Source organism: Monodelphis domestica, chromosome 7 (assembly GCF_027887165.1).
Source record: "Monodelphis domestica isolate mMonDom1 chromosome 7, mMonDom1.pri, whole genome shotgun sequence".
Taxonomy (NCBI): Eukaryota; Metazoa; Chordata; class Mammalia; order Didelphimorphia; family Didelphidae; genus Monodelphis; species Monodelphis domestica.
In genome coordinates, this window is record NC_077233.1 from 95,122,643 (window position 1) to 95,143,764 (window position 21,122).

The window sequence follows — 21,122 nt, forward strand, 5'->3', positions numbered from 1 at the left end:
AGGGGAGGGAAAGAACATGAATCATGTAACCATGGAAAATTTAATTAATTAAATAAAATTTTTCTATTAAAAAAAGATACTTCTAAACTATGACCCTGGGCAAATCACATAACCTCCATTGCCTAGCCTTTACTACTTTTCTGCCTTAGAACCAATGCTTAGTATCAATTCTAGGAGAGAAGGTAAGTGGTTATTTTTTTTTTTAAACCCTTACCTTCCATCTTGGAGTCAATACTGTGTATTGGCTCCAAGGCAGAAGAGTAGTAAGGGCTAGGCAATGGGGGTCAAGTGGCTTGCCCAGGGTCACACAGCTGGGAAGTGTCTGAGGCCAGATTTGAACCTGGGACCTTCCGTCTGTAGGCCTGGCTCTCAATTCACTGAGCTACCCAGCTGCCGCCATAAAGGTTTTTTTTTAATAAACAAAAGGAAAATTTTTTTAAATATATAAAGGAATGTGTATGTCAGGGGTTGAAGAAGAAAATACTAAGGCCCAAGAAAAACTTGAGAGACAGGTTTATGAAAAGAAGTCCAAATAACACTCAGAACTAAAAGAATATTTAGACTCCCCCAGTGGAACTAGAATGTCTCATGAACCCCTGTAGAAGCTGACCTTTGACATCCAGGCGGAAGGTGACCCTCTGGCCCCCGGCCTCACAGCTGTACTCCCCAGCATCCTCCTTCCCTGCCTGCTGCACCACCAGCTGCCGGCTCTTGCCCTTGGCCTCCACGTGCACCTTCTGGCTGCGGCTCAGTTTCTTCCCATCCTTGTACCAGGTCACCTCTGTGTGGGCCTGGGCCAGCTCACAGCTCAGGGTGGCGCTGCCCCCCGCCACGGCCTCCACCTTGCTCTGAGTCTGCTGCTCCTTGGCAAACACCACAGCAGACTCTGAGAGAGGAATGAACATCCAGAGGAATGAATGCAGGATCTAAGAACTATTCATTTTCTAGAAATTGAAGGCTTGAGTCAAAGTAGTTTTCAAGATGATTAAATACCATATTAGACCATACTACCATGAAGTGGGAAACCATAGCTAGGCCCTACCATTGTTGGCAGTAAGTGGACAAAAGAAGGGGAGAAGAATTCTGGGAGATTCCGGCATCTACAAGTGTTGGAGGTGCCCTCATATGGAGGAGCTCACTCTACGGGTAGATTTAGGATTGAAGGTTAGAACGGGAAGGTGCTGAGAGCCCATCTTATCTATCTTGTTCTTGGCCCCAGAGGACAGAATTATGAGCAATGGGAAGAGGTTTCAGGGAGGCAGATTTAGATTTGATGTCAGGAAAAATTCCCAAGCAGAGCTATTTAAAGGTGAAATGGGCTGCTTTTAGTGCAGGTGGTAGGTTCATCCTCACTAGATCCTCACTGGGTAAATTGGCAAAGGGATTCCTTTTGGGGGGCATGAGTTGGACTAGACGAGGTCTCTTCTAACTCTGTGGTACTAAGATCCCATAATTCTCCTCTCCTTAAGTATACAGACTGCCCCAAAACTTTAAAATACATCAAGACTTTCTGGACAGCCTGTATATAGGGAACGTCATTATCCATACTGGGGAAAGCAATGTCATTATGACTCCAAAGCTCCCTTGAATCCAGTTTTGGAATGTGAGCTGTGAATTCACTGTGTATAACAATTTGTCCTTCCCTTAGAGTTCAGGTGTCCAAGCAAACAGCATCCCAGAGGCCAAGTAGGTTGTAGCTAACTCCAAGATATTCAGTGATTTTTTAAAAACCCAAATCACTACCTAACATAAAAGGACCTGGCTATCTACAATTTCTGGCTATGTGGCCAAACTCTGGCTAACATCTGATTCTCTCTGACTCTGTAAAAAAAAAAAATACATGGCATTGCTAAGAATAAAATCAGGATCCAGAGAAAGAACTGTGGAAGTAGAAACACAGAAGAAAAACAACTGCTTGATCACATGAGTCAATGGGGCTATAACTGGGGATGTAGACTCTAAATGATCACCCTTGCACAAATATCAATAACATGGAAATAGGTCTTGATCAATGACACAGGTAAAACCCAGTGGAATTGAGCATTGGTGACAGGAGGGGGGGTGGGAGGAGGGGAGAGACAGAACATAAACCATGGAAAAATTTTCTTAAGTAATCAATTAAATAAAATTTAAAAATAAATAAAAAGAATAAAATCAGGGAAGGAAACCTGGCATTTGGTCTGAGAGGTGCCCTGACTGAATACTCTCCCCACAAATACACACACACACACACACACACACACACACACACACACACACACACACCCCTCAGGAATACAGATCCATATTTTTTTGGTCTGTTTTTAAAACTTTTTACCAATACAATACAAAGTATTGGTTTTAAGGCAGAAGAGTGGTAAGAGCTAGGCAATGGGGGTTAAATGATTGCCTAGGGTTACCCAGCTAGTAAGTGTCTGAGGTCAGATTGGAACCCAGAACTTCCTGACTCCAGGTCTGGCATTCTATCCACCGGGCTAATACTGGCTCATCCTAACAATAATCAACTATGAAAGACTTAGCTACTCTAAGGAATACAATGATCCAAGACAATTCCAAAGGACTCATAATGAAAAATGCTCTCCATCTCTAAAGAGAGAACCGAGGAACTGAGTGAAGAATGAAGCATCATTTCTTCACCTCATTTTCATGGGGTTTTTTTAATAGCATGACTAATGTGGAAATGTGTTTTGCATGATTTCAAACTGAGTGAGATGGAATTAAGTGTGTGATTCTCAAAGCAGCATTTTGGGGGCAGAGGCACTCAGTTTTTTATTCAGTCTAGGGAAGAAGATGTGGAGGCTAGTTTTGTTACTTTAGGTGACTATTTTATCTAAAAGTCTCAGAGAGAGCCAGGAAAGAGTGATTGATAACAAGGAACAAAAGGCTCCAATTCAAGGGCAGTTGGCAGCTTGGTTGCTCCTTTATCCAATTTTTCCTTTGTACTTTGCTGTTCTAAATGAGAAATCTCAGAGTACAAGACTGAATGTCACAGCATCCCAATCAGAGCTGTGATGGGAAAGGGAGGAAGTGAGAGAAGAAGATTTACAATTAGAAATTCATATATATAGGTGGTCTTAGTTTATTTCTTTGGCACCTACCATTAGGGTATTTTCCCCTCTTCATGAAAAAGATAATAAAAACTGCTGTCCTCTATTTACTCTGGCCCTGCAAATCCATTTTTTCCTAAGTAGGGCATTCATGCTTGTTATCTCATCCGATACAACATGTTTAAGGAGAATACTATTTCTTGTTTCTCAATGGGTGGGGGAAGGAGTGGGAAAATGGGGAGAATTTGGAAATGAAAACAAAATATAAAAAAAGCAACCAAATAAGAATGATTACACATCATCTTATCATATCTGCCTTGGCTCTGTCCTCCTAATGTCAATGTGATCAACAGTGATTCAATTCTTTAGGAATCTCAGTTTCTTCACACTTAAAATGGAAGAACCAGATTAGAAGATACCCAAGGACTCTTTGCCAATGGAACTTTATCCTGTGGGCTTGTCATTCTATGACTGGGTCAGAATTGATCAGGGATTTCCAACAGATCCAGGATGGCGCTTTTGTACAAATGATGCCAGTTAAAGCTGTTAACCTTCATCAGATGGGAAACTTCTTGGAGAGCAGGGTCTGTCTTCTATCTTTTTCTGTATCTCTCCAGCACTTATCACAGTGCCTAGCACATTAATAGGTGCTTAATAAATGCATAGAATAATATGCATTAATAAGTAATATTATGTTGTATTATTAATAAATTAATAATTAATTAAATATCGATTGACTGATGAAGGAAACTGATGGGACTGTTCCTACACTATTGCTTTGAAAAACCAATGGTTTTGTAATTGTCTGATAGCTGTTATGTCTGAGGTTGGTTTTCTGATTGGTTGGCCCTTTTCTGAAAAGTACCAGCAAAATCCAAGGAGAAAAAACCTTAGAAAAAAATACTTAGGAAGGACGCGTAAGTAGAAGCAAAAAAAAATGCTTCCATTATTTCACTGGTGTTGAGAACTCCCAGGGGAGGACTCCTTCCACCAATATAGATTATCAAGTGTTCTGCCATCTTAGAGAGCTGTCTAGGGACTTGCCTATGGTCACAGTTTTTGTCATAGAAGGGATTTGAACCCAGGGCTTCCCAACTGTGAGGGTGACTCTATATTCACTTTACCTTCACTGCCTCTCAAAAACTGATATACACATTTTTTTAAATGCCGCAATACTAAAGTGTTATGCTTCATGAGAAGCAGTCTGGTAAAGAAAAAAAGGCAATGGATTTGGTGTTAGAGGTTCAAATTCTTCCCTAGGACCCGGATGGTCCTTGGTCAAGTCATCTAATTCTCTGTGGTTTAATTTCCTCATCAGTAGCAAAATTGGGGGGGATGGGGGGGGGGGGCGGGCAGCTGAATAGAGTGCCAGACTTGGAATCAATTAGACCTGAGTTCAAATGTAGCCTCAGAGACTGACTGTATGACCCTGGATAGGTCATTTAATCCTATTTGCTTCAATTTCTTCATCTGTAAAAAAGAGCTGGAGAAGGAAATGGCAAACTACTCCATATCTTTGCCAAGAAAACCCCAATGAGGTCACCAAGAGTCAGACACAACTGAACACAAAGAAGCAAAATAAGAAGACTGGCCTAAATCTACAATCTTATACATACATAATTGTTTTAAAATTCTTTTTTGTGACTATTTGTTTCTGTTGATGATGACTCACGTTATACAATTTAAAAGGGAAAAAACACAAAAAATCAAGCCATTTTCCAATTGATAAATGGGCAAGAAACATGAATAGGCAATTTTCAGTTAAAGAAATCAAAACTATTAATAAGCACATGAAAAAGTGCTCTAAATCTCTTATAATCAGAGAAATGCAAATCAAAACAACTCTGAAGCATCACCTCATATCTAGCAGATTGGCTAACATGACAGCAAAGGAAAGTAATGAATGCTGGGGGTGGGGGGGGTGGCAAAGTCAGGACATTAATGCATTGCTGGTGGAGTTGTGAATTGATCCAACATTCTGGAGGGCAATTTGGAACTATGCCCAAAGAAAGACTGTCTGCCCTTTGATCCAGCCATAGCACTGCTGGGTTTGTACCCCAAAGAGATAATAAGGAAAAAGACATGTACAAAAATATTAATAGCTGCGCTCTTTGTGGTGGCCAAAAATTGGAAAATGAGGGGATGCCCTTCAATTGGGGAATGGCTGAACAAATTGTGGTATATGTTGGTGATGGAATACTATTGTGCTCAAAGGAATAATAAAGTGGAGGAGTTCCATGGAGACTGGAACAACCTCCAGGAAGTGATGCAGAGCGAGAGGAGCAGAACCAGGAGAACATTGTACACAGAGACTGATACATTGTGGTACAATCGAATGTAATGTACTTCTCCATTAGTGGCAATGCAGCGATCATGAACAACCTGAAGGGATCTATGAGAAAGAACACTATCCACATCCAGAGGAAAAACTGTGGGAGTAAAAACACAGAAGAAAAACAACTGCTTGAATACATGGGTCGAGGGGATATGGCTGGAGATGTAGACTCTAAATGAACATCCTAGTGCAAAGAACAACATGGAAATAGGTTCTGATCAAGGACACAAGTAATACCCAGTGAAATTGCGTGTCAGCTGCAGGAAGGGTAGGTGGTGGGGAGGGAGGGAAATACTATGATTATTGTAACCAAAGAGTAATGTTCTAAATTGACTAAATAAATTAATTTTTTAAAAAATAAAAAATAAATAAAAGGGAAAAACCCAGAGATGCCCTTACGTGTCTAGTGAAAGGCCTAGGATTCAAATTAGGATTTGGATTCTCTGGTTTAACTTTAAAATTTTATAGATGAGGAAAGTGAAGTTCACTGTGGTCAATCCATTTGTCCTGAGAGTAAGTACTAAATCTAGATTTTTCTGAGCACTCAATTGCCTCAAAACCCCAGAATTTCTGGAAGCACACATACACATATCTATTTGTACACACTTGGATCAGAAAGCCTTCTTCTCCCCAACACCCACAGAAGCTGACCTTTGACATCCAGGCAGAAGGTGACCCTCTGGCCCCCGGCCTCACAGCTGTACTCCCCAGCATCCTCCTTCCCTGCCTGCTGCACCACCAGCTGCCGGCTCTTGCCCTTGGCCTCCACGTGCACCTTCTGGCTGTGGCTCAGTTTCTTCCCATCCTTGTACCAGGTCACCTCTGTGTGGGCCTGGGCCAGCTCACAGCTCAGGGTGGCGCTGCCCCCTGCCACGGCCTCCACCTTGCTCTGAGTCTGCTGCTCCTTGGCAAACACAACTAGAGACTCTAGAAAATTGACAAATACAGAGTCTGAAATCTGGAAGCAAATAATTTTCAGATCAGATTGTACCACTATTAGACACTAATTATTGAAGGTGCATCAGGTCTGATAAATGCTCTAAAGAAATATTCAGATAAGAAAAAAAGAAGGACGGCAAGAAAGGGGACAGGACAACCCTGAAAGTGGGAAAATTTCCTAAAAGCCCATCAGAGGGACACCTCCAGAATCAGGAAAGTTCTAAAAATTCTGCAAAGAAGAGGTGATTCCCCTGAAGTATAGATAACAGAAAATTTGTACGTGAGGCTAAGAGCTGGATGCCTTTACTGACCTACACTTTGTTGGGCATTTTCTCTTTAGGTTTGTTGAGAAATGAGATCAGCTCTATCATACAGATGTATGCAAGGTGCCTCTTCTCCTCTCCTCCTCATCTTGTTTCACTTGGGTACCACTTTCTCCTCCTTCACCCTATCTCCCACGAAGAGGGGAACCTCCTTGTCAAAGTTAAGCTATCCAAATGCACGGGTGATACCATTGTATCCCATCTTCTCCAACAGACTATTGTCCTCACCTTACTCACCTTCAATTCCTCTCTGCCTAGAGGGGGCTTTCTTCCTGCCTTCAGACATGCCCATGTGTTTCTCTAACTTTAAAAATCTTCACTTCGTCCATCCATCCATCCTAGATATCATCCTATATCTCTCCTCCCTTCTGTGGCTAAACTCTCTGAGAAAGCCATCTACAACCAGTGCTTCAACTTCCTTTTCTCACACTCTCTTCTTAATTCTCTACAGTCTTGGTTCCAGTTTCATCATTTGACTGGTCTCTTGATGGTCATATCTAATGGCCTTTTCTTAATCCCCATCTTTCTTGGCCTTTCTGCAGACTATGACATTGTTGATCATTTTCCTCTACTCCTACCTATCTGACTACTCTTTGTTAGGCTTCCTTGTTGAATTGATTCATGCCCATTAATGATGAATCCTCCTCTTCAGTCAGCTGGGTGGCTCAGGGGATTGAAAGCCAGGCCTAGAGCCAGGAGGTCCTAGGTTCAAATCCGACCTCAGAAACTCCTAGCTGTGTAAGTTTGGGAAAATCATTAACCCCCATTGCCTAGCCCTTGCTGCTCTTCTGACTTCCAAAACGCAGTACTGGTTCTAAGATGGAAGGTAAAGATTAAAAAAATAATAATAAGTCCCTCCAAGGTTCTGTCCTGAATCCTCTTCTCTTATCCCTTTATACCTTTCATTTGATGATGATGGCCCTTGATACTACTAAAGTGGGGAGAAGCTAAAAAAACTTGTGATCAAGACTCCCATTGCTCTGCAACCACACATAATAAGGAACATCCTCATTAGCCTTTCTCTTTCTTATAACCTACCATTGGGCAGAGCATGGCAAGGCTGTCCCCAACTCCATTCCCAAGGTAAAACTAAACCCAGAATAAGCTTTCTTAAGTATATTTAGTTGGAAAGCCTTTCTTCTGTATTGAGGTGAGCCCTATCTAGAGAAGGCTTTGGCTCTGACTAATCTGAAATTGTGTGATGCTATAATAATGTAATAAAATTGTAACAGAACTCACTTCAAAGAGAAAAAAAAACAGAATTAAAAAAAGAAAAACAAAAAATAATCTAAAAAAATAAAAATGGGCAGTATAAGAAAAAGTGGAAAAATTAGAAAAGAAATTAAAACTGTCCAAGAAAGTTATGATAAGAGAATTAACAACTTAGGAAAGGAAAATCAAAATGATACTGATCAAAATAACTTCTTAAAAATCAGAATTGGCCAAATGGAAGCTAATGACTCCATGAGACATAAAGAAACAATAAAACAAAGTCAAAAGACTGAAAAATAGAAGGAAATATTAAATATCTGACAAGAAAAACAACTGATGTAGAAAATAGATCAAGGAGAGATAATGTAAGAATCATTGTCTACCTGAAAGCAATGAACAAGAACAATAATAAAATTTGCCTAGATATCATATTTCAAGAAATTATAAAAGAAAACTGTCTAGATATCTTAGAGCTTGAGGGCAAAGTAGATATTGAAAGAATCTGCTGGTTAAATATGGGAATAAAATGAAAAATACTATAGCTAAAATTCACAACTCCCAGGTCAAGGAGAAAATATTTCAAGTAGGGAGAAAGAAAGAATTCATATTCCACAGAACCATAATCAAGATCACATAAGATTTAACAACCACCACTAAAAGAAATCCAACATGTTTAAAATAGAACCCATTATCAGCCTCCCAAATCCTCTTCTCTTTCCAAATTTTCTATTACTAATGGAGGGCACTACAATCCTCTAGTCACCCAGGCTTGAGAGCTGGATATCTTTCTAGGTTCATCCTGTTATCTATGCTATTGCCAAAGTCTGTCCATTTTCTTTGCAACATTTTTCATTTACCTCTTCTTCTGTCCTCTGACACTGCTTACCCTGGAAGCAGGTCATCAGCACCTCACTCCTGAATTACTGCAATAGCCTTCTGATTGGTCTCCCCTTCTCAAGTCTCTCCCCATTCCAGTCCATCTTTTATCTGGCTATCAGAATAATCTTCCTAAAGTGTTGGTCTGACTATGTCACCCCCTTATTCAATAAACATTAGAACCTTAAGAACTGACCTTTGACATCCAGGCGGAAGGTGACCCTCTGGCCCTCGGCCTCACAGCTGTACTCCCCAGCATCCTCCTTCCCTGCCTGCTGTACCACCAGCTGCCGGCTCTTGCCCTTGGCCTCCACGTGCACCTTCTGGCTGTGGCTCAGTTTCTTCCCATCCTTGTACCAGGTCACCTCTGTGTGGGCCTGGGCCAGCTCACAGCTCAGGGTGGCGCTGCCCCCTGCCACGGCCTCCACCTTGCTCTGAGTCTGCTGCTCTTGAGCAAATACCACTGCAGTCTCTAAAAGAAAAGAGATAGTTAAAGAGTCTAAATGAAATATCAGATTGTTTCTGTTTAAATCAGTAGCCTTAAAAAAAAATCAGTAGCCCTGGATAGAATGGAGGTAATTCTACCTTCTGAAAAATCCCAACATATTCATTAATTTAGTAACCCAACAAACATTTATTAAGGGTAGAAGGCCCTAAGCTTAGTACTGGGATAATAAAGATAAATAAAATACAATCTAATTAGGGAGGTGGGAGGATGGCAGAGAGAAGACACTTAGAGAACTAACTCTGATAGAAAAGAATGAGCAAAGGGTAAAGAAAATGTCCAAAGGAAATGTGAGGAGGGAGTTCAAGAGGGAAAGATCACTTTATATTGGGGAAAAGGGGAAAAGGAAAGAGTCAGAAAAAATGGTACCCAAGTTGGGTTTTAAAGGAAAGATAGGAAAGACATCAACAGGTGGAGATGGGGAGGGGGGCGGGCTTTATTCTAGGCAAGTAGGTGGAATGAGCAAAGGAATGAATGGAGACAAGGGACAAAGCAGTCCATTTTGGTGACAAAGATAGAATAGAGAATAGTGTGATAAGCCTGAAAACATGGACATGCTGCTGGACATGGAGCTCTATCCACCGAGCCACCTCACTGTCCCTAAGAGGTAAAATTCTAATGGTCAGCATGAACATGGACATTGTCAGGATACTCAAAATATACAAGTTTTTTCTTATAAAGCAAATAACATAGGGCATTTATTCATTTTACAGAAACAAATGACTTGGAGTTATAAAGTTTTTAAACTACAAGTTTTCATCAAATGGCAAAAGAGATTTACTCTAACTTAAATACTTTAGCTGTAAAAAGCTATACAATGGAGAGGTTCAAAATCATCAACTAACATTTATCAGTTCTTTGGCCAAGCCTAAACACAATATTCCATGTGGAGCCTGAAGGCAGAGGATTGGACTATAGTATCTCCCTGATTTTAGACACTAAACTACTAAGAGTGAATAAATAACACAGCCTAACCCAGCATTAGTTCTTTGGGTGTGCTGTCACACCACTGATCCATAGTGGGTTGTCAGTGCCCTAAACTCCCCTCCAGACTTTTTACTGAATTATGACAAGGCATCCCTATCCGTACTTGTTCAGAATACATGTTTAAAGTTAATCACCATTATTAATACTTTCTCCCTCATTTTCTCCAATCAACAAAGCAATCAATCAAGGCCTGATTTGCAGCATTTGTCCATTTCAAAAATGGAAATACCTATCATGAAAATTCAACATTCAGCTTTCCTGAGTTCAAGCTAGCTCCAGCAAACTCTTGGCCCTGGATGCCTCCATTTCGAAGGACTTTGTCATGTTAGAGGACAACCAGGATGTGAGAGGACTCAAAGCCATGTCTGACAAGGATTTAGGAGAAAGAAACCAGGGGATGGTTAGCTTAGAAAAAGGAAATCTAAGGGCATTTCTTGTCTTCAAGTAAGTGCTGAAAGGTGGAAGAGAGACCAGGCTTGCTCTTCTGGATCTTCGAGGTCAGAACTAAGAACAGTGAGTAGATGCTTTAGGAGAATTTTAATTCTACACAGGGTGTCCCAAAAGTCTATATGCAGCTTTAACCTATTAACATTTGAAAAAAGCTTAAAACAACACTGAAAGTTTTGGGTTTGGGGAGGGGTAGGGACTGCCTAAACAAATGAAGTTTTCCTTAAGAGAGGACTGCTTTGGTAGATACCACATTCCTCATCAATGACGCTCTCCAAATGGAAGCTAAATAACTACTTGTGCTGGTTTGTACATGCCTACTTATGTACGTGTTGTCTCTCCTATTAGAACATAAGCTTCTTGAGGGCAGAGATGGACTGTGTTTTGTTGGGGTCGTTCATTTTTTCTTGTATCCCCAGTGCTGAATGCAGTACCTGCCACTTAGAAGGTACTTAAATGCTTCTTGCTGACTGATTCATTTAGATCCATTTTGCAATCCCATTAGCCCCAGTGACAAGGGATGCGGATGTATCACCAGGGCTCAAGAAGGAGTTTTGAGAAGTGCTGGGTAATGAGTACTGAGCTCCTGAGCATCCACCCTCCACTAGGTGCTGTGTAGAACTGTTCTCATTTGACCTATGAGCTTGAATCCTAATCCACCCACAGAAAGAACATCAGAAAAATCCAGACAGCAATAAGGGAAAGCCCAGGGCTAAGGATGAGAAAAATAATGAGGATAATAGACAATGCCAATGGAGAGGATCCAGAAAAACACTAGGAGATGAGGATACAAGCATCTCCGGAATGTCACACTTAAAGGTTCTTTCCATCACTCCATCTCCCTCTTTCAACTTTCCTTTTTCTCTCTCTCCCTAGCTCTGTCAGCTTCTGTCTCTGTCTCTTTATCTCTTCAACTCTCCTTCCTCTGTCCTCTCTCTCTGTCTTTCTGTCTCTCTGTATCTGTCTGTCTGTCTGTCTGTCTCTCTCTCTCTCTCTCTCTCTCACACACACACACACACACACACACACACACACACACACACACATCAGATTATTTTAAAATTCTTCCTCCTTCCAGAACAATTTACCTTTGACTTCTAGGCGGAAAGTGACCCTCTGACCCCTGACCTCACAGCTGTACTCCCCAGCATCCTCCTTCCCTGCCTGCTGCACTACCAGCTGCCGGCCCTTGCCCTTGGCCTCCATGTGCACCTTCTGGCTGGGACTCAGTTTCTTCCCATCCTTGTACCAGGTCACCTCTGTGTGGGCCTGGGCCAGCTCACAGCTCAGGGTGGCACTGCCCCCCGCCATGGCCTCCACCTTGCTCTGAACCTGTTGCTCTTTGGCAAACACCATGGCAGGCTCTGGGAAGGAGATGAACACACAGGATCATATAATTCACTTTCCAGAAACTAAAAGAGTCAATATTGGGCTAGATGTTAGTATACTGGCACCCTCTGGCAAAGTGTGAGATTACAGCAATAACAAAGAATTACATCCTAGAGACTGGAAGGGCGGGATAAGTGGGATTCCCTGAAATGATGAATTTTTCCAAAGGCTGGTGGGAGGAACATCATAAGAATTCCAGAATCAAATCTAAAGAAGTCTAAAAATGTTTCAGAGAAAAAATGAACTGCCTGTACCAATAGCTATCAAGTTTCTCTGTTCTGGGGAAGTTTCACTAAATGACCAAGGTCCTTCCGTGTTCTGACATTCTAAATTCTATGTTTAAATATGTCTCCCAGCTCTAATATTCTATATTCTAAGGCCCCTCAAAGCTGTAACATCCCACGTTCTAAGGTCACTTCCAACTGACATTTTAAATTATATGTTCCAAGGTCCCTTCCATTCTATGTTCTAAAATTCCTCTATTCTGACATTTAAGTTCTATATTCTCATGTCCCTTTCAAATCTAATATTGTATGTTCTAAGTTACGTCTAATTCTTACATTCTATGCTCTATGTTCTAAGCTGACATTCTGTTCTGCCTACTTTTAATTGGCAGAAAATCACATAGCATATGATGAGACTGTTCTCTCTCTTAATCTTGTCATCAAAAGATTTAAGGATTTCTAAGGAAATTAAGGATTTCTTTTTTGTTTTTATGTATGAGAATGCATGCTTGATTTTATCATGGGAGGCAATAAGAAAGATGGATTCACTTTATGGAAAGCCTCCAACTTTCCTTGAACACATCTTTTCCACAAATGTAATCAGTTGCCAAATCTTATTGATTTTATCTCTGTACCATATTATTGATTTTACCTCTTTACCATCTCTCATATCCATCTCCTCCTTTCCACTCACTAAGACACCAGTTGGATCCAGGCCCTGGACACTTCTCATGGAGACTATCCTAGGGACCTTCTAATTGGGTTCCTTGCCTCAGTTTCTCTTCTTTAGAATCCATACTCCCTACAACTCTGAGAGTGATTTCCTTGAAGCACAGCTCTTACTAGGTCTCTCCCTTACTCAATAAACTTCAGTTTATTATTCCTTAGTACCTCTGAAATAAAAAAAAAAACTCATCTGGCATTCAAAGTCCTTTACAACTTGGCCCTACCTCATGATGTGCTGGAAAATATTTAACAACATATGCTGGAGAAAAAAAATGTACACATAACACAACTTTTAATTTAATCTGTATCATTAACATTTCCTCTATCACTTTTTAAACTCAACAAATCAGTAAATCAAGTCCTGATTTGTAGCATTTGCTGTTTTCCAAGGTGTAAATGCTCACCCTGAAAATTTAAGAATTGGCTTTTACATCCCTGGTTGCAGTCTATTTTTCCAACTTTTACAAGGTATTCTCCTTCATCCATTCTATGGTCATATTATACTCCATCTCTTATCTCTATATCTTTCCACTGGCTATTTATCCACCCAAACCCAGAAGGGTCTCCCTCCTCATTCTTTATTCCTACAATTGCTGGGAGGCATCAGGCCATGACGCCTTGACAGAGTCACGCGTGGTAGCTGGGGAGACCACAGAGTGGTCCTTGACGAGATGTGATTGCCCACCCAGTCCCCCTTTTACATGACCTCTATCATCAATGTCCCTTACCTATGAATTGGCATGAATTTTATTCCCCGTACTCTCAAAAGAAATAATGCAAGAGCAAAATGCCTGTACCCTAATTCTCTAAAACATCACCAAAAGATCAGATCCTTAAACCCAATCCCAAAAAGATTATCATGGGTTAACTTTTATTTAGGTACATAATTCCCAGCAAAACCACAGCTACAGGCCAAGCCCAAAACTTTCCCATTCACAGAAACCTAATCTCATGAAGTCAGCACACAAATCAATCATAAAGGCCCATACAATACGTACAGGTACACTACACGTACATTAAGCTTCAATATGCCTCAGTGACTCGATTTCACAAACCAGTAACTCAGGAACTCCCTAGTAAGAACCCTGAGAAATGATCAGTCTAAATTTGAATTGTGCTCCCAGTGCCCCTCAACCTCAATGATGTTTGTTGAATTGTCCTTTAAGAACTGTTGATTAATTATTCCATTTTATTAAAATCGATAAGTAATTTTCCTTGATTGTTTGTATGCTCAAAACTTCTCACAGGGTAATGAGAAAATTAAGCCACCTGTCACAAAATCATTTATCTTGTATACTGTCTGTAACCACAATACAAAAATATAGAATGTTAATCAAGTGATTTGTTAAAAGTTAATGTATCACTTTTCCAATTATCTCTCTTTGATTATGTATATCTGCATGCCAAGAAAATGGGTATAAAAATAAAAGCCAGGCATGGGAATGGCAGAGCAGCCGTCAGAAGCAAAGCAGTTCCATGGCTGTAATGATTAAGCTGTCTTCCATTTGTTATTCATTTTGACTGATTTATTTCGCCACCTTTTGGGAACCCTGGAATCCAGAGTGAGGTTGGACCCCACCAGCTGCATATAATCCCTACTTTCCTTGAAAATTCAGCTCAAACTCTTCCTTCTACATGTTTTTTTTTATGCCTTCCCATAAACTACTAGTGGCTCTGCTCTATACCCCCTCCATTACCTTGTATCTATTTGTTGTATATTTGTAAGTAATTTTATATGTATATTCCCCCTGGAACAAAATGTAAACTTCTTGAGGAGAGGCTTTCTTTTTGTCTTCCTACTACATAGCACAGTTCCTGAAACATGGTAGGGACTTAATAAACACTTATTGATTGATTGATTAAACAAATAGTGTATGTATTTCTGTTTTCCTGATTTAATTTGCATGACTCAAGCAACTGTGCATCTAGACCTGAGCCTGAGTCTATAGCCCCTTCCTCCTGCTTCAATCAAGGCATCAGAGACCTCAAGAGAGTAGAAAAAGATGTACAAAAGGGAGAGTTCAGATGGTATCTGGCTAAGGATTCATAGGATGTTAGTGGGAAAGAACAGTAAAGATCACTTAGTTGGAACCTTTTATTTTACAAATGAAGAAACCCAGGTCCAGACCAGGGATGTCTCTTGCCCAATTAGGCAATGAGAGGAAGAGCTCAGATTTGAACTCTTATCTTCTGCTTGCAAATCCAATTTGTTCCTTAAACTGCACCATAAGGAGAAGGCTAGCAAATCCATAGGGTGAAGAGATGTTAGCAGGCTCAGAGTTTCTAGACCAGAGTGAAACCTTCCACTTCATGTAAACAGGCATGTTACACACACACACACACACACACACACATGTGGAACAGAAAGCCTTGCCATTTCCCCACTCCAGAAACTAGCTGACCTTTGATGTCCAGGCGGAAGGTGACCCTCTGGCCCCCAGCCTCACAGCTGTACTCCCCAGCATCCTCCTTCCCTGCCTGCTGCACCACCAGCTGCCGGCTCTTGCCCTTGGCCTCCACGTGCACCTTCTGGCTGTGGCTCAGTTTCTTCCCATCCTTGTACCAGGTCACCTCTGTGTGGGCCTGGGCCAGCTCACAGCTCAGGGTGGCGCTGCCCCCCGCCACGGCCTCCACCTTGCTCTGAGTCTGCTGCTCCTTGGCAAACACCACAGCAGGCTCTGAGGGGAAAAAGTTTTTTGAGACACAGTGATTTCTCTGGCATTTGTCACCAGGAGGAAACATTTCCAAAAAAATCACAGAATGAGAATTGGAAGGAACCTCTAAGGTCATCTAGTCCCTTCCTTGAATAGGAAGCTCTTCTAAAGATAATCTAACAAGTATAAAGGAATAAAACAGATCATCCATTTAAAGGTGAATTGAATTCTAAGAGGCCTAGAATAGTTGCAGGAGTCGAGAATTTGAAGTCCTTGGTTCAGATTCCAGCCCTGACTTAGTAAAATTCAGATCCTTGGTAAAGTATTTCTCTTGAGTTTCAGTTTCTTCATCTGTAAAATGAGGATAAAAATGGCTGCACCACCAACCTCTCAAGGATAGTCTATGAAATATGTGAGATAATGTACAGCAAAACATTATATAAAAACAAGGAACATAAATCCACCATAAAAAGAGGTCATCACTAACAGACACACATCACTGTCTGCAGTAAATTATAAGCCTGAAGTTTTTGGAAAGCAGTAGAGGAGGTTCTCTTTCCCTAGATGACTGGGAAAGGGGGATGTTCATTTAGTCTCTATGTCTGTCTTTCCATCTCTTCCCTCTTCCCCCTTTCTCTAGCTCTCTCATTCTCTCTCATCCTCTCTTTGTCTCTCCCTCTGCTTCTCTGAAAACACATTCTCTCTCACAGTCCCTCTTTCTGTCTCTTTCTCTCTCTCTCTCATCTCAATCTCTTCAAAGGAGTGGGATTGTTGGCTCTTATAAAAGGCAGCCAGATAGTCCATCTGGATTAAACACTAGAGTCAGGAGAATGTGGATTCAAATCTGGCCTCAGACACTTCTGAGCTGTGTGACCCTGGGCAGTCCCTTAATCCCAATTGCCTAGCCTTTAATATTCTTCTACCTTGGAACCAATACCTAGTATTGATTCTAAGAAGATAAGGGTTTAAGTATTCAGAGGGGTTCATCACTAGGAGACTAGGCATAGAGTGATGAAACTAGGGGGCAACATGAGTTTCTGAAGACCCTCTCCGAAGGTAAGGAAGGGTGGGATGTCTATGATCTGTGCTGGTGAAACAAGTGGCCACATCACTGATCTGTCAAAAGTTGGAGACAAGATTAGATGAAATGTCTCTAAGGAGTGTCAGAACTACCTGGGGACTGACCTTTGACATCCAGGCGGAAGGTGACCCTCTGGCCCCCGGCCTCACAGCTGTACTCCCCAGCATCCTCCTTCCCTGCCTGCTGCACCACCAGCTGCCGGCTCTTGCCCTTGGCCTCCACGTGCACCTTCTGGCTGCGGCTCAGTTTCTTCCCATCCTTGTACCAGGTCACCTCTGTGTGGGCCTGGGCCAGCTCACAGCTCAGGGTGGCGCTGCCCCCCGCCACGGCCTCCACCTTGCTCTGTGTCTGCTGCTCCTTGGCAAATACTTCCATTGATTCTGGGGAAGAGATGAACATACAGAGTCAAAGAGGAGGCACAGGGGTATAGAGGGAAGATCCCTGGCCCTAGGGTCAAAGGCCTTGCTTCTGCAACTTCCTATCTGCATATCCTTAGACGAGTCACTTTACCTTTCCTGGATGTGGCCTTCCTTGGCTGTAAAATGAGTGAGTTGGACAAGATGACCTCTCAGGTCTAAATCTATGGTCCTAACATCCTAGATCTAGATGGTGTGGGAAGGAAATCACTTAAAAGACTGATATATATTAATTTAAGGTCGCCAAGGAATTCAGCTATGTAATTCCTTAATGAAAACTCAAGTCATCAGTCAACCTTTTATGGAGTTTAATTACAAACAGGAGGAAGAAAGGTATTAGAGAGAGAGAGAGAGAGAGAGAGAGAGAGAGAGAGAGAGAGAGAGAGAGAGAGAGAAAGGGAAGAGAAGGGAATAGGGCTTAAATACCCCCTCTATTTAGGCTGGGCCAAAAGGCCCTAGCCCTTAGATAGCTGAGGCAAAGAAAAGAGATCAGTCCCTATCACTCACGTGACCAAAATGGAGAAACACTCTCAGGGGCCTCCACCTCCAGCTTCCTTCAGAGCAAGCTTCTCAGAGCACAACCTCTCAGAGCAAAACCTCTCCAACCTCCCTAGTCCTCAGACCCCTCTATCTTTAAGGAAACCATCCAAGTTCCCTCCCCTCAGTTCTCACATCTACCAATCACTGTCCATGTCTTCCCTGTGCCAATGGTGGCTCTAGCTTAACCCAGGACCGCCCAGAGGTCTGTGGCTTTGCACATGTCTGTTGAAGGTCATATTCTCAAATAATTAAATCTTGATCCCTTGTCGCAGCCCTTCCTAAATCTTGTTAGGACTGAGCAGGGTAGAGATTGGAAGTTCCAAGACCTGATTCCGTCATTCCAAGTATCTCTATTGTATCGATTCTAAAATCAATCATGACTCAAAGAACTTCCTATTCTATGCTTAAGCATAGGTCAAAGCCCTTTCCATTGTTCGGCAAAAGGTTTCTGTCCTAAAGAAATCTTAAGTAGGGAGGAGAATGACCCTCCCATGCCAATGGGGTTCACATTCCAATAGACTATCAGTAGTAAATTTTTCAAGTATGAAATTTCCCAATGGTGAAATTTCCAACATTTATAAGTCTAAGAAATTTTAAGGTTTACAATCCCCCTGATTATCATTGGGAGACTAGTCTCCCCATTGATCATTTAACATAATCATTTTGTAATTCTAAATGCACTTCTAAGTATAGATATACACAATATTCAATTTTCTAAGAGAAATTAGAATAGTGAGAGAGGAAATAGAAAAGGAAAGAAAGCAAAACCAATGTTTTGCTAGGCACATTGACAGAAAGCCAAATTAGGGGCAGTCCCTTTTGGCATAAATGTGTACAATTACAATAAATGTTCAATCAAAAGTTCAGTCCAATCAATTACATCCAAAGTTCATTCTTGATCTTCTTGATGAAGTGTAGGTTTCGGCATCTTTCTGCAACAGTTCATTCTCTGGATATAAAAGTTTCAAGTTTCTTTCTTGAAGATCTTTTCTCAAACAGAATCAATGGACTTCAGAACTAGTTATAATTGTATTAACAACCTTTGGAAATTTTAATGTGCTAAATACCTCAAATGATTTGATTTTAAGGGTTTTTTAAATATGATTTTTGGAATTTTTTTTTAACAATCTGGTTATTTTTGCCTGCCCCTACCACGAGGTAAGGCCCATTAGCTGAAGTGAAATACATTTTATAAACCCCCAACCTTCCCACATGTGAATGGAAGTTGGGCAGTTAATCTCAGGGCATTTATATCCCTATAAGCCTCCAAGAATAAGGAGCACCCCTTTATTTATGCTCTTCAGCTCACTACTTTACTTACACCAGAATGCTATATAGATTTCTTGATTATGTTCTAAACCCAAGATAAGTTTTACTTTGTTTTAAAAAATATGTTTAAATACCAAGGTTGAAGGATTGCTATGTTTGTAAAAATTGTGACAAATGTCCATCAATTCATAGGTTTTAAAAATGTCATACAGCAACTTATGTGAAATATAAAAGTGTGTTTGTTTGCTCTTGTAATTAGTTGGGCTATTGAAAATTTTGGGGATTTTGATATCTACATATTTGTACGACTGTATTTTTAAAAATGAAAAATCGTTAACCTTGTTCAATTCATTTGCCTTCTACTCACAGTGATCATGGCCAGATATTAAGAGGAAATGGATCTCATTTTTGGTGAGAAAGCCTTGCATTTTATATTTTCTTAACTGACACAGAGTATCAATGATTATAAGCTATATTTTTGAATTTTAAAGCTTTTATTAATATATATTTCTTGCATGTGCAATATACTTTTTCAGTTTTTTTTATTATTTTTTCTCTCCTTTTTATATTTCAAGCACATGTCACCAGCATTAAGATTTTCTTTAACTTTTTGACTTTTCAGTGCTACAAGTTTGAAATATATTTGCTAATGCATGCCCTAAAAGGCTTGTGACTATAAAAACGATGCCACTAATTATTTAAATAAATTATGGGACTTTGCTTAATGATTCTGTCTGATTCCAGGACAAGATATACACACAAGAGCCATTGCACAGAGCCAAAGAAAGGCCAATCCAGGATGGATTGATGCACGTCTAGGCCAATACAAAGATCTTGAACCTAGTGTGAAGACTCAAGGTTACTATGTTTATCATTGCTAGACATAGGCTTTCCTTGTGTCCACACTCACTCTGAAGATACAGACGAGTGTCCCCAAACCTTGGCTCCTACTTGGCTTCTATAATCTGGTCCCTTTCTTTTCTGCCTCTCATAGTGTGGTACCTTTCTGTAGTCCTGGCACTGACTGGGTAAATGCATAATTACTTAGATCATTTTGATTGGGCCCTGATTGAAGGACGTGTTATAGATTTATTTTTCTTCTACTTGGAATTTTTACACATAAGACTTGATAGTCTATATTTTCATCCAGAAATTTTTCTTTTCTTTTGGATTTTCTGATGTCTTTTTAATATCTCTTGCCAATTGATTCATATACCTCATACCTCAGACATGCATCCCTAAGTGATTCTGTATCTTTCAATCACCCACAACACGGGGGAATGTAAAAAAAAAATATCATTATTTAAATTGCAAAGTTTAAATTCCTTTTGAGAAGAATTTTAGGTAAAGAAGATGCTATCTCTCTGAATCCAGAACTGAATTGTTGAAGAAGCCACCATGAAGAAGCCTCCAGACCACAAATTGCACAAAATTGAACTTTGGGTGTGGTTGATTGAACATTTATTTGTATGTATACTTTTATGCCAAAGGGGACTGCCCCCTATCTGATTTTTTGTCAATGCGTTCAGCAATTATTGGTTTTATTCTTTTTTCTCTTATCCTCACACTATTGTAATCTTTTAAGTTTATTATGTTTTTATGATCCTTTTGGGGAAAAATTAATTTTTCCAAAAATGATCACACAGGGGAATATAAAAAATAGACTCGAATACAGGACTACAATCCCCACGAGCCTTTGCTCCACTTCCCCAGAATGCCTTGTAATCTCACCTGGGCCGAGATCGAGAAGGTATTTAAGCTGATTCAAAGGCTTTTGAGGGGCTCTCTTGGCTCTTTTTGGACTTCCGTTTTGGAGCAGGTGCGTCTCTTGCGTGATATGAGGTTATTTTGTCTAGGCCTCTGGCCTAGGCACATGTTTCTTACTTGTACATTCTTTAATCTTTAACCTTTAATAAACTTCTAAAAAATATAATACTTCTTGCAGAGAGAAACTAATTTCTACCTGCCTCAGTCTCCCCGTCTCCCCTAAATTTTAATCTTTACAATGGGTAGCACTAGATGGTCCACTAATGGATCCAGAATTCCCAACTGAGCAGGAAGAGCAACATAAGAGGGATTCCAGAGGCAGGAATTCACTCCAACATTCTAAAAATTGTGATAAGGTGGGGCGCCCTTCTAGTCAAGTTAACAA

The 21,122-nt window shown here is 40.7% G+C and overlaps 1 protein-coding gene across 35 annotated transcripts in view; it reads right to left on the minus strand.

The window, feature by feature from the left end:
• OBSCN (obscurin, cytoskeletal calmodulin and titin-interacting RhoGEF) overlaps nt 1–21,122 on the minus strand; it is a 328,849-nt gene that overhangs the window by 254,339 nt on the left and 53,388 nt on the right. For 33 of the 35 annotated variants that reach the window (XR_008913488.1, XM_056805136.1, XM_056805155.1 and 30 more), the window contains 5 exons: nt 16,850–17,125; nt 15,413–15,688; nt 8,929–9,204; nt 6,034–6,309; nt 611–886 (listed from right to left, as the gene is read on the minus strand). Coding sequence is in view for 34 of the 35 variants with exons in the window: in XM_056805136.1 (XP_056661114.1) it covers nt 611–886; nt 6,034–6,309; nt 8,929–9,204; nt 15,413–15,688; nt 16,850–17,125 (1,380 nt within the window). In the remaining variant the exon portion in view is untranslated. The remainder of the gene's footprint in view (nt 1–610; nt 887–6,033; nt 6,310–8,928; nt 9,205–15,412; nt 15,689–16,849; nt 17,126–21,122) is intronic. The other 2 variants (XM_056805137.1, XM_056805153.1) reach the window with 2 other exon arrangements.